The sequence below is a fragment of the Mustela nivalis genome (genome assembly GCF_964662115.1).
Source record: "Mustela nivalis genome assembly, chromosome: 4".
Lineage (NCBI taxonomy): Eukaryota > Metazoa > Chordata > Mammalia > Carnivora > Mustelidae > Mustela > Mustela nivalis.
This window is the reverse complement of record NC_139023.1, coordinates 143048545-143062766: the sequence shown is the minus strand read 5'-3', so window position 1 is coordinate 143062766 and position 14222 is coordinate 143048545. Positions and strand designations below refer to the sequence as shown.

Below are 14222 nucleotides of genomic sequence, written 5' to 3'. Positions count from 1 at the left end.
TTCAGAGATTTCACTAATGCCACATCAGAAAATTATGTGTTCCAGGAGTTGGTAAAATTATTGGAAGGACTTTTTCTTCTATATGTGGTTAGAATTAGTACTTTTGAATAACATGTAGGATTGGTTTTCATTCCTTTGTGAATTTATGTCAGCATCTCTTAGAATTACTGGTAATACTTTAGACATAGAAAGATATGTCACGTTGCATGTTGAAGCATTTTATGATTTCAGAGCTTGGAGTAATTACACGACTTTCTTAAGTAAATTACTCCCATTCCTATGAAGGGACCAACTCCCACGACCAGTATGTTGACTTTCTCTGGAACTGCACGCCATCTAGTTTTTCAGGTGCGTGTATTCATTGTAAAATACACAAAAACAAAGTTAAGACTCTTGCTTAAAAACTTCCTCTGGTTGCTGTTTTTTAAATAATCATCATGATTTAAAACTAAATTTGTATGCTACTTTTGTTTATGAAGTTTCTCTTAAAAAAATCTTCCATATGTGAATAATTTGAATATTCACTTTAATTTCTAGAGTATGGCATTAAAATGTCGGTCTAGGCAAGCTGTCAGTTATCCAGTTCAGCACTGTAACAAGCTGTGAATTCATGGGGTAGAAGGAGAAAGCCTCGTCTAAGATGTGTCAGTCTTTGATTTGTCGTATGTAAAAGTGAATTTCTCTTTTTTTGAAAAACAGAGTTTTAGGTTTTTGGAAAATCTTTTTTGAAGTCAGCCTGAGGGTTTTTCCACTTCCGGAGCACCCCTGGAATTGTCTGGGGTCTCGAGAATGGGCCTGGTAGAAGATGAGGCTGTATAACTTCAGTTATTAGTCTTAGTGGGAGGGAAGATGCCCAGAGTGAACTTGCAACATATTTTACCATGATTGCACACTAATCTTAAATTGCCAAGGGCAAATTATATGCAAAATGAAGAAAATAAAGAACAGCTGTCCCCAGAAAATTTACAGCAAGCAAACTTGAGTTTCTCGCTCACTGTCTCTTTTTTAATCATAATGGGTGTGAGATGGGAGTGGGTGGATAACAGAGGACAGTCTTATGTGGGAGGGAACCAGAGAGTCTTGTGGTGTCTGCAGAAATGCAAATGCAAAACTGAAATACTAAATTCAGGCGAGTCAGGATTATTCATTTTCTTAATTAGTAATCTTATTTAAGAACAAATAAGCTTCCAAAGCTATTAGTTTCCAAATGAGTGGTTGCATAAAGTTAATAGGGAAAAATGGTTAAACGGTCTTGCTCCAGAGTAGGCGTGCTAGGTTCTCTGGGTTTGGTTCAGATCCTGATGAGGTCCATGGCATATTATTGCAAGGCTCTGTCAACACTTTTAGCATGAGCTCAAAGGTCATTCTTGATTCAAATATCTTTCAGCACTCATTAGCTCTGCAACCATGGCGGGTTAGACTCCCTGTGAACTGGTTTTATCATGTGTCACCTGGGATAATGGTGGCATCTCCTTTGCGGGCAGGTGGTGAGAATGAAAAAGGAACTTGGGACGTTGGCTCACATGGAGTATTCTGTAAATCTGAGTCACTTGTTTAGAGATATATCTGCGAATAGAGGCCAATCACAATTAAGTAGTTCCATTATTGATTCAAGACTCTGGGACTCTGGGAGCACTGAGGAACTTAGTTTAGTTTACCTTTTTTTTCTTTTTTTTTTTTTTTTAAATAGTAATTTACATAGGGAACTAAATCACTTACGTTCACTTTAGTAATTTTATGTGCTGCTTGTAACAAGCAGTAACAGTAACTGCTTTGGCTTTCAATCTTCTGTTCCTAGGGTCTTGTGGACCCTTGAGTGAGAAGGTGGCTGGGAGGCAGTGAAGAAAGGAAAGAGCCTCAGGAAGAAGACCATGGCTTTTAGATTACCTCAGGCTCCCCCCTTCCTCACCCGCTCCCCTTAAGAGAGACTGCCCAGAGTTGGCCAAAATTGGTTGAGTCCCTGATGTCGCAGCTGCTCTGAGGTGGAGAGACAGATGGCAGCAGCGAGACGCCTTTAGGGCTTTCCTGATGTTTTGCTCTGTGTAGAGAAGGGAGGAAACAGAGTCTTGCAAAACATAATAGCCAACTTCTGCCTTGAGTTTGAGTCTCTTTTCTGATACACGTAAGTAAAATTTTTTGATGCCTTAAGCTTAAGCTGCATGAGTGAGTTTGAAAATAAAATGCATTTATTTTTTATTTAGCTGTTCCATCCATTCCAGCTTATTTGATACTTACGTATTCCTGGGCATGCATGTGTTAGATGGGATTCTTTTGGGGTGTTTCCTACAGGAAAAATATTAGAAGAGAAAAATGGTGGTGATATGCTTCCTTTTCTTAAAGATTATCTTCAATCTAGTTTCAAGGCAGTGAAGGCCCTGATTTTACGCTTTCATGTGAACAAGCTATTTTGCAGTTTCATGGTTGCTAGTAGAAAGCTCAAGACTTCTGGATCAGAGATGAAGGATAGTTTACCACTCTCAGTAGCCAGAGTAGTAAATTTTGTGTTGGTCCCTGATTCCCAAGGGCACTGTGGAAAGGGGCATATTATAAGAGCAAAAAGCCTTTGAACTTGGGAAACTTGAGTCTTTTATTATGGCCAACAAGCATGCTTGCCCTTTGTTCTAGATGGAGACACTATCTATATTTTCCAAGGTTGCAGGCAAACCTGTTCTTTGTTCCAGAGGGAGATGGTGGAACAGATGGTGTTCACCTGCCTTGGGGTATTGCTGGCAGAGGGGGTGGATGGGTATAATGTGACAAAGATGCTTTGCGAATAGTCGAGGCCAGAGTGTGGCAGATCCCAAGGGCTGTGCTGCATGCTTGCCTGGTCTCTATAGGCAGTGGTGAGATGTTGACAGATTTGAGCGGGAGTGTGTTCACATCTTTCAATGGGAGGAAGTAGATTTAATGGGAGCCAGCTGGGATGGAGGGGGTGGCAGGCAGGATGCCTGGTTGGATTTTAGAAATAATCCACAAAAGAGCTGATGGAGGTTTAACTGAGGGCGTTGGCCATGGAAAGAAGGATGGATAGGACGAGAGACTTGGCAGAAAAACAAAATCTGATGACATGTTGGCTGTAGAAGGTAGGGCAAAGGGAAGGTAAACTGTAAGCTTTCCAGCCAAGGTAGGTGGAAGACACGTTTAGCCAAGACAGAGAATGCAGGAGGAGCAGTAGGTTTGAGAGGAATAAAGGGGTTGGGATTGGTTTCTGGTACGAATTCAAGGTGCCTGTGGCATTTCTATCAGAAATAAAATGAAGGCGACAGAAGAGATGGTGGGCATGATTTTCAGAGAGGTGAAGCTTTGAGTGTCATAAAGTCATGCCAGGTGGATGGTGAGGGAAGAAGATAAGGGGGCAAAAGGCAGAATCTTTGGGGGATCTTTGCATTTAGAGAGTATGAGGAAAAAAAAGAATACTTAAGGAACACAGCATAGTTAGGATCAGAGAAGGAACCCAAGACAATGTGATATAAAGGAATCTAGAAGAGGGGCACTTCTGAAGAAGAGAAAGTCATACCATACCTATGTCAATCAACTGCTCTAGCAAATTCAGGCAGGAAGAAGACCAAGAAAAGAACCACTGGGTGAAGAGTTGGGAGGCAAGAAGCTAGAGAGTAGCCAGGCTGGACAGGTTGTACTTCTTACAAGAACCCTATGAGATATTTCTCCATTTTACATGAGCACCTGAATCCAAGAGGTGTGATTTGACTTGTGTTTAAGCTCAGCTAGAAAGCATTAGATGGCAACTCAAACCCAAGGCTGAGTTTTTAGTGCTGATGCTCTCAACATCCATGAACATGAGGAGATGGAGACTCTGTAGGCTGATTTCCTAAGGATGCTGGAGATAAACGGAAGAATACAGACACATTTTTATTTTTTAAATATTTTATTTATTTGACAGAGAGATGGTGAGAGAGTACAAGCAGGGGGAGCAGAAGAGGGAGAGGGAGAAGCAGGCTCCCCACTAGGGAGAGACCCCAATGCGGGGCTCAATCCCAGGACCCTGAGATTATGACCTGAGTGGAAGGCAGACGCGGAACTGACTCAGCCGCCCAGATGCCCCTAGACAAATTTTTAAAGAATAGAGGAAGTTTGAAACCGTAGACAGCAGAAGAGCGGAGCAGGGAGGTTTAAGTGTCAGTCTCCGAAGTGCTCATCCAGATTTGAGGTGAAGCCATTCTAAAGTGATGCCTTCTTGTTTCCTTACCAGCTCCATAATGGACTTCTGAAGGGGCACCATCAACCCAAGAAAGATTTATCCCCTTTGCCGAGAATCCTTGCAGCACCTTGGAAAGTCTCTTAGTGGAAGACATAATATCAATGTGGATCTGCATCTGACACTATTTAAAGCCCTAATAATAAAGGGCATTTTGTTTTCCAAGTATTTCATGTACCGTAGCTCACCCAATGCCTACAAAACTCAGTAGGTGGTTGAGGAGATGGAGCTTGTTTATTAGGCTCAAGTGCAAATGAGGATCTGAGGCTTGGAATATGTTAAGGGTCAACCTGTCATAGTTCGCACAACTAGAAAGTAGCAGAGCTGGGATCTGGATCTTCATCTCCTGCCTCGAAGACAGAATTCTCCTGTGGCAGTAGAGTAAGGTGGGAGGAAGGGAGGCCAGTTCTGCCAGGAGGCCCAGGGGCTGTGAGACACTCCTTTCCCCAGTTCTTACACTGTGAGGAGACATGGAAGGACACATTGAATGAGCTGTAGCTAGATCTGTCAGACCTGGGACAGCAAAACGTCAGACCTCTGGGGAGAGTTCGGGACCCCAAGTATTACTAATGAAAGAGGAAACTTCCTGTCAGTTTGTGGTTTCTTCCCAGCCCTGCTGGAGGTGCCCTGCCCACTGGTTTGGGTGTTTGTGCAAGGAATAGCAGCAAGTCTAGGGGTTGTCTGAAGCAAAAATGCTTCTCCTCACGTGGGCTAGGAACTAGAAATGAGCCTGGCCACATGGAATACTAGGAATGTATATTCTGTTCTGGCCCTCATATCAATGTAGCAGCTCATAAACCAAATACCCTTCATACTTGAGGCTTGGATTTGAAAGGATGAGTCTTCGCGTCAAGCCTGTATGTGTCTGAAGAGTCCTGAAGTGATCATTGCTTCCAAAAATATTGGTCTGGACTTGGAATTAGATATTGGCCTTGCACTTTGCCCATACTCATGGCTTCTGCTGGGATGAGATGCAGTAATGGAGGCGGATGTTGTCACCCGCCTCAGTGGGCACCGTGGCCCTTGCGCGCTGAGCTCTCGGGTTTCTGAGCTCGGTCCAGGGTTAGTTTAGGCATGGGAATACCATGTGAATGAAATCACGATACCTTTCCTCAAAGTCCTTGCTGGTGGAGAGGCTATCCAACACAGTGCAGAAGTGGATTTATCTGAAAACAGTGTGGGGAGGCCCCTGAGAGTGAAACCCCGACTTCATAGGAGTCGTGTCTCCCACAGACAGTGGCTGTCTGTCTGTAATGTTTCTCTGTCTGCAGCCCACATCATCGTCCTATCAGGGAGAAATTCCAAATGTGTTCGGGGAACAGGAATTTCATATTTCCATGAGCCCATGCATACTGAATAAACTTTGACCCTCTTCTCAACCTGTGCTTTATGGTATAAAAGTAGGCTATGGACGACACACCTCAGGGAGGGCAACATGTATTGTGGCTTGTACCTAGCTGTTCTGATACTGATTTTGAATTTTATGCTCAACTAACACTTGTGATGAGTGGTTGGTATGTGAGGCTCATGCACACACTTTATACATGTTGTCTCCTTTCATTTCCATGACAACCCCATGCTACCATTAACCTCATTTTTCAGATAAAGAATCTGAGACACAGAATGAGCAACTTACCAGGTTGTGCAATGGAGGTAGTGGTACAGTTGGAAGTTTCCAGGACGTCAGCAACCTTAACTCATAATAATTTTCATCTTACAAACTTAAGCTCAACACACTTGTGTTTCCTGATTATGCTTTTTTTTTTGAATGAGGGAACCGAGATCTAGAAAGCTTAACATGTTCTTATCAGCTGTAGTCAGTCTTCTCTTTCAGGGCTTAAAATCTGTTTCTTACCCTTTTTGTAGTATTTAATTCTTTGGACGTGTTAAAAACCATGCATCATTCTTCCAAAGTTTAAGAGTTCTAGAATTCTAGAAATCCATTCTTTTAGATTGATGATGTTGAATGGTATGTCCCTTTGGTGGACTAGAGCAGATGATTCTTGGTTCTGCCTGCTTATACTTAAAAATAATTTAATAAAATGTGTATTTTTGACAGAACCTTGAAATATTATGAATTGTCTTGTATCTTGGAAGGGCATCTTTGTGTACGAAGCTGTTTATTTTTATGTAACCCAGTTATGTGGATAGCCTGAAAAGTACTTACTAGATTTGTGCAGCCATGTAAATAGAGTGTGTATTGGGGATTAGTTATAAATAGATGTAAGGGACACATTATCAATTTTTTGTAACTCACTGATGACCTGAAGCACTATTCATGAACCTCCTCCTTGCTAATTTTGGGGTCACCTTTATAGCGTATCATTCTTAGCCTTGTTGCTGGGTCATTTCCTCACGAGTTTTTCCTAATCACTTCACCTGCCGTGCTTTTTTCCTTTTATTTTCAAGAGTCTCTCAAGGTTAGTTAATATTTATTATATATAATTATAAAACATACTTCCAACTATGATTAATATTTATATATGCATACAATTATATGTTTGTTCATTACATAACCCAAAGGGGAATTCATCTTTGTGGCACTGGGGGACATGTAGACCTACATTTATATTTATGCGTGCGTGTGTGCGTGCATGTGTGTATGCTTTATTAATGATGGCATGTGGCAGGCTTTTGATGTAAATTCCGTGAATGTGAGTCTGGATATTAATGACCTTTTATTAAGGTCATTGACCCTGTTGTCAGCTAGCACAAATGCAAATAAATGACTCAGTCCTTCCACAAATATTGATCAATTCCCTCATTCCATGCCAAGCACTCCGCTCGTTACTATATGAGAACTGAATGAATGTTAGTTGATAGACCCATAACATATGGTCATTTATTTCTGTAGAATCATACACTTAGAAAATTCTTTTTAATAATTTTGTGCCTATTATCATCAAAAGTATTTAGAGTTCCACTTTGAGTCTTACTCTTTTTATACTGTTACATCTTTTTCTACTAACAAATAACCTTTTCTGTCCCTTTTTATTTTTTGTCCTTATCACTTTATAGATCAGCCATCAACTTTTCATTTATTTTTATTTTAAAAAAATTATTTATTTATTTGACAGAGAGATCACAAGTAGGCAGAGAGAGGGGAGGGAAGCAGGCTCTCTGCTGAGCAGAGAGGCCAATGTGGGGCTCAATCCCAGTACCCTGAGACCATGACCTGAGCTGAAGGCAGAGGCTCTAACCCACTGAGCCACCCAGGTGCCCCAATCATCAATTTTTTAGTCATTTATCCAGTTTATCCATGAATTTATCCAGTTCATTTTTTAAATGTATGCCATGTGATGAGGATCCTGCAAGTTATTAAGAATCTTGAGGGCGCCTGGGTGGCTCAGTGGGTTAAGCCGCTGCCTTCGGCTCAGGTCATGATCTCAGGGTCCTGGGATCGAGTCCCATATCGGGCTCTCTGCTCGGCGGGGAGCCTGCTTCCTCCTCTCTCTCTCTCTCTCTCTCTGCCTGCCTCTCTGTCTACTTGTGATCTCTCTCTGTCAAATAAATAAATAAAATATTAAAAAAAAAAAAAAAAAGAATCTTGAGTTACCAGGTGTGGAATCTGCTCCTGAAGCCAGAAAGGGAAAGGAAAGACAAGGCTTTATGGCTGTGTTGATCCCAAGTTGCTCTCTCTTTAATTTTAGTTCTCTTCTAAATTTTACCTGGTCTTCACTTTATTCTACCTTGGTGCTTAAAATACAGTAAGTACACCATGTTTTATGAAATTAATAAGAATTTAAATGTTATATAATTTCTAGTCTGTTATCTTCTCACTTATTTCCCGTTTCTCCTTCCTTTCATTCTGGTCTTTGTTGACCTATCCTCTGTGTGTGCATGCGTATTTTAATCATCTGTCTTCTGTCTTCTGCTTCCTTTACTCTAAATGCCACTTCCTGTTTTCTTCTTACTCAATACATTTATTTGCCAGTTGCAGCCACTCCAGCCTTTGCCCCCACCTCTGTTGTTTAACTGAACTTATCCACCTTCTTTGGGTTTCTTTTCCTTCTGCATCTAATTCTTCTATTGTCCCAGAGCATCTTACTTTTTTGCTTCTCCAGCCCACCTACCATGGCCTCTGTGTGCCCCCTGGTGTTGGGTAGTTCTGTCAGGTGTTTTATAGAATAGACTAGACTCTAGTTCTGGCAGGGTCATCTGGGCTCTGAGAGGAAAGCTGTTGGGCAGAGATGATGATGAAATCTGACTCATTTCCACTTATTAACTTTCTCCTCAAGAAAGATGTGGCTGGTGCTCAGTGACAGGACTGTGTGAGATTGGAGGAGACAGGTGTGGGAAGGAAGACACATTCGATTTCACCTTGTCCATTTTGCCCAGGGACAGCTGTCAGCAGGTGCTCATCATGGTAACGGAGAGCACTTACCCTTTCTTTAGTTCTGATCAGAAACAATCTTATTTATTAAAAGAAAAAAACTTAGGGTCTATAACATTTTGATCAGGTGACAAATTTTTGTCCAAAGTTAGAAAGTCTTGTAGTAATGACATCAGAGAATGTTGATATCCTGAAAAGATTGTAATAACTTAGATATTTTAAGTGTTTAGTTCCTAATTGCAGTGTCTGTTTTAGATGAACTCCAATCTATCTCAGTAGTTCCAAGTTAATTTCAAGTCAAATCACCTTGGCCATGTCTCTTCTTTACTCAACCATTCTCTGCAAGGCACCATGAAAGCTATTAAAAACAAAAACCAAGATTGACCTAGTATCTTTCCATGTCTCTATGTATTTGGAAAATGAAGGTTGAACACATGTATGAAAATCATGAGGCTGGATGTGTTTTAGGAAGGTATTGTAGACAGTATATAACATCTCCTGTTGGGTTGTGTGTGGAAATTACCTTTAACATGCTTAATTAGGACTATTTACACTGAGTGGGGGAAAATACAGACATAAATAATCTGATATCAGGTCAAGCCTTCAGATTTTTATTTTAGGAATTACAAATAAGAGATTGTGGGCTTGTTTTAAAATGTAATCAGGTGTTAAGAGGAATTCATTATGAGTCCCGTTCAGAGAAAGGGAATGTCACTGTTGGCTGATGGTAGGAAAGGCGGGACTTTATCTGGTTTTGAAGGTCTGGATGGGACTTCATTTTGCTCACTGTTGAATCTTGGGCAGCTAGAACAGTACCTGGTACGTATTTGATGAATAAATACTTGACAGATGAGTAATTTGTGAAGAGAAAGGGAAGAGCATTTCTGTTAGATGAGCCCTCTACCTCAGGAAGGAATGAATTTAGTTTCTCCGGGTGATAATCTGGGGTCTGCTCTGAAGAAGGTGAATAGTTCATGATAAATGTAGGTAGGTGAGGTAGGGCCCATGTTGGTATTTATGTGTTTATGCCTTGCCTACTTGTTCTGGAATCGAGACTTGATCTGATGGCTTACTCTTTTTCTTTTCTTTTTTTTTTTTTTTTTTTTTGATGGCTTACTCCTAAACAGGGATGGAAGAGAACTTAGATAATCAAAGTTGTTTGAAAAACAAAAAAATTGATGATGTTCAGAATGAATTATGGTCATGTGTGCTTCCCTGCAAGGATGCCTTAATAAATGTGTGTGTATAAAATTCAAGACTGTGTTGAAGGAGCAGAGATTAGTCTGAAGTTTGAAGAAATTGTGCACACTGACCTATTGAATTTGGAAAGTGACAAAGAGGAAGCAGAGAAAATTTCAAAATTCTAATACTTGGCGATTTGACATAGTGACTCCTTTGGCTGAAAGGGGAAATGTGGAAGAGAAGCCAGAGAGACTGTGTGATAAACTCACTCATGGCACTTGGCATATTGATTGGTTTATATTCTTCAAATGTATTTATTTGTTGTCTTTTATAAGATGTGTGTGTTCATAGATAAAAAGTATGTTCCAATTTTCTTAGTTCAGAGCTTTTCAGGACATTGTAACAAAAACCAAAATCCTACATGATTTGAGTGTGTGTGTGTGTGTGTGTGTGTGTGTGTGTGTTTTACAGGCTGTTTCCAAGCTGCTTTGATATAAGGGTTATTTAAATTTCACCTTAAAAAAGTAGAAACTGTGTTGAGTTGCATCAATTCCCCCTTGCACCTTTCATTATGCATTAGCAATTAACTCAGCTTCTCTCAGGTTGATGAATTTGAACTTGATCAATTATCTGATAGTAGTTAACAGCACAGAGTGATGATTATTGCTGAAGTAACATTCTTATTTCATTTCTCTATGTATCTAAGGCCCTTCTCAAAGACACACGTTTGTTTGCAGAATATGACTTACTCTTTTGGCTTCTGGCACTGAGGTCAAATTATTTTAGGTTTCTTAAATAGAGGAGGATTGAGGAAACAAATCCTCTGGTATTTTAAACTCTCTGGACATGGCCTTCTGGCCTCTAGGAGAAGGAAGGAATGAAGCCCAGTCTTTTCTCTTGTAGTGGGCTCAAACTCTGAGCTTTGTGTTTTTGGACAATTTCCTTTCCTTTTTATCAACTCCTGGCAGGGTTGACCTGAAATTTTCTCTCTCTCTTGGAGTCTGTGAGCCTCCCCATCAGCAAGATGCCTCTCTGCTGCTTTGATTCTTTAGCTTTCAAAGCACCTTTGGAACAGATATGTGTAGACTGAAAGGCTAGCCTTTGCTCTTCTGGTTTTTTGAGCTCTTCGGAGATAATTGAGAGAGAAGGTGTATATGTTTGCTTGGACTGCTGTAGTGAAGTACTACAGACTGGATGACTTAAACAATAGACATTTATTTTCTCAGAATTCTTGGGGCTAGAAATCAGAGGTCCATGTGTCAGCAGGGTTGGTTTCTTCTGAGGGCCCTTCTTCTTGGTTTGTGGATGATTTATCTTCTTCCTGTGTCTTCACATCGTCTTCTCCTCTGTGTATGTCCCGACTTCTTATAGGAACATTGGTCCTATTGGTTTAGGATCTACCCTAATGACCTAATTTTAACTTAATTACCTCTTTTAAAGACTTTATTTCCAAACAGTGAAATTCTGAGGTAGTGAGGGTTATAGAATTTGGGGGGATGCAAAATTTTGCCTATAATAGACAAGTAGGACATTTGAGAAGCTTGAAAGATGATTAAGGAGAAATATATGAAAGGCAAAATAGAGAAAAGGAAAATAAAGACTTGTTTTCTTGCAAGGAATAATAAAAGTGTGTATGTGTGCCGTGTGTTAGAACTGACAGTATGTGTGTTAATATCGTCACAATATCCTCCCACCATAACACAAGGTGCAAGATGCTATCCTTGATCTCAGATACCTTATCAAGACTCAGAGCTAAGTTTCCCGTCTTGCCCGAGGTCTCAGAGCTCAGGAGTGACTGAGCCTTCACTGGAATCCTTCCATACCAGAATCTGTCTGGTATTCTATTCATCGCCCGTGCAGGGAGGCAAGAAAGTAAGCTTGCTTGGGCAAATTCCATGGCCTTTTGGGTGGTGTTTTGTTTTGGAAACTTGGAGGATAAGAGGCATCATCTTCCTTTCAGCCAGTTGTGTTCTTGTTAGTGTTAACATTGGTGGTGCAGACCGCAAACACAGGGAGCAAGCTGTAATTCTTTTGAGAAATAAAGATAAGTCTTGTTTATTTGAAAGTCATTTTATTATGCAAGGTTTCAAGCATAAAAACAGTAGAGAGTGGTACAGTCAACTCTTGTATTCCTAGTACGCAGGCTCAACAGTTATAAAGGTTTTACTAAAATGGCTTCATCTGTCCCTTCTTTGCTTTTAAAGGAAATCTCAGATAGGTTCCTTTCACACTTTTTGGTATGTACCTTAAAAAAAGAGGGACATTTTCTGAGCTAATCTTCATGTCACTCAGACTTTCCTGATTGCCTCAAAAATGCCCTTTTACAAGTTGGTTTATTCAAATCAGAATCCAAATGTGCCATGTATTCAATATACTAAATTATGTCGGACAGTACATTTTCTTGCCTTTACTTCTTGTCTGTTGTGCAAAGAGATACTTTGTATCCCCTGGCTCTGCAGAGAATGCTGTGACTTGATTTATTCCAATGTATACTTTGTAGTAATGTTCCTTCGAAGTTTCAGAGCTCCTCTCTGGACAGAGCATATAACAGCTCTTAAAAACAAAAACAGAAACAGTTCTGCCTTAGTTTTGAATGCATTTCCATGGTCTTAAAGAATCATGCAGATAATGATTTCTTTCTGTATACTAATTAACACCGTGCTATTCTTAAAAGGCTAAAACTTCTCAAGAAAAACGTCCAGAATAAGTAAACATAATAAACATGAAAGTTACAATGCATCTTTACAGAATGCATTGGTACACATGAGTACAACTTAAGGAACTTCTTTCATTAACATTGACTCATTACATTTTGTCCACATGGAACATTGTTTTTATGAGATTATTTTCCAACCATAACTCATGAATACCAAGCTGCTAAAACAAGTTGGTAAACACTTGCTTTTGTCAACCGTTATTTTTATAGTCAACAGGAATGCTGCTAATGTGAGTTAGCAAAGATTCTGAATGCAATTGTTTGTTGCCAGCTTTTAAACTATGACAGTCTTGTATTTTGCTAACAACTTTGTCTCTCCCAATAGGTATAAATGACCAAGGATTGTACAGAGTTGTGGGGGTGAGTTCAAAGGTCCAGAGACTTCTCAGTATGTTGATGGGTATGCCTCTTTTCTAATCATTTTCCATGCATTATTTATTTATGTTCATTGACTTCACCACTTAATTTTTCATAGTAATGTACAGCATACTTGTGAATCCATTCTGTTCTTGTCCTGCCTGGATGAGCTTTCTCCTGAGCAGAGATAGCTGATGCAGAGAAGTAGATAAGTGTTCGCCTCGGCACAGATTATCTACTCCCTCTTTACTGATTAAGAAATGGTATGGGGAGGGGGGTGTGGAAAAAGAACGCAGGCTCATGGCTGAAGGTCTTCTTGCGCTTGCTTCTCAGAGGAGAGTAGCAGGCAAGCCTCTGCGATTTGCAGGGCTTCCAAATTGCCTGTCCAGAGTCTTGACAGTACATTTGGTTGGACAAGACCACTGGGACTCACTCATTTTTATGTTGCTTCCAAAACTGTCACTTGACAGCAAGGATCTGATTCTCTGGGATTCATTGGTATTCACAGTGGCTTGTTTGTAGTTTGCACCAGGCTCTTCTCCAGAACCATGCCTGCTCCATCTGTGCTGATAACACAGTGTTCTTTGGCATCGCAGGCTAGAGGAAGCCAGAAAGTGAATTCATTTCATTACCCCAGACATTACGTGAATGACAAAGCGCTTTTACATTACACGCTGCTGTCATTTCAGTGCCACCTATAAGGGGCCCCACTTCTCTCCCCACCCCAAAGCAGGCTGCCTCTTGAGGAGTGATGATAAGTCATCAGGCTTGAGGGCCTGCATGTCAAACCAATCTGTCATTTTGACCTTGCTAAATATTAATTAACTTGATATCTCACTTTAATTAATCAATATTAACAATGCCCTTAGGTATGCTGTCAATGCATCTAAACCTGTCTGCATCTTAAAGCATTGTAGGGAAGACTCAGTTTTCGGAAGCATAAACCAAGATGAATCAAATCAACTGACATGTTGCAGATAGGATTGCTTGTTTGGCTGTATTTGAATTAAAGATTTAATAAGCAATAACCTTTTTTTAGCTATTAACCGCAGGAAAAATTGCCCGTCATCAGTTGGAGAGCTGTCTTAGAATACATTCGCTTTCATGAGCTGTTTTCATTTTCTGCCTCTCTGGTTTAACTTGGGTGTGTAATTTTGGCAGTCAGATTTTCCTTTTTACCATTAGTGAGCTCCAAATTAAATAGACTCAGGTTGCCAGTGGTTCAGTAGCAGCTGGAAGAATTTAATGGGACTCCAGCATCTGCTTTTAGTTAATTTTAAAATTAGAAACACTTCTCTCATTTCCAAGATGGTGTAATAATGATTAGAATTGGAAGACTGTTGGTATCAGAAGGGGATATTTTGGCTGAAAGGCACACTTTGGCAGTAAATTGGTCACAAGGATCCTAGCATTATTTT

At 40.3% G+C, this 14222-nt stretch overlaps 1 protein-coding gene across 1 annotated transcript in view; it reads left to right on the top strand.

Annotated features, from left to right (window-relative positions):
• ARHGAP10 (Rho GTPase activating protein 10) overlaps window positions 1-14222 on the top strand; it is a 321844-nt gene that overhangs the window by 175524 nt on the left and 132098 nt on the right. Inside the window, exon 14 of the mRNA XM_082728962.1 lies at window positions 12773-12847. Within this exon, the coding sequence (XP_082585088.1) occupies window positions 12773-12847 (75 nt within the window). The remainder of the gene's footprint in view (window positions 1-12772; window positions 12848-14222) is intronic.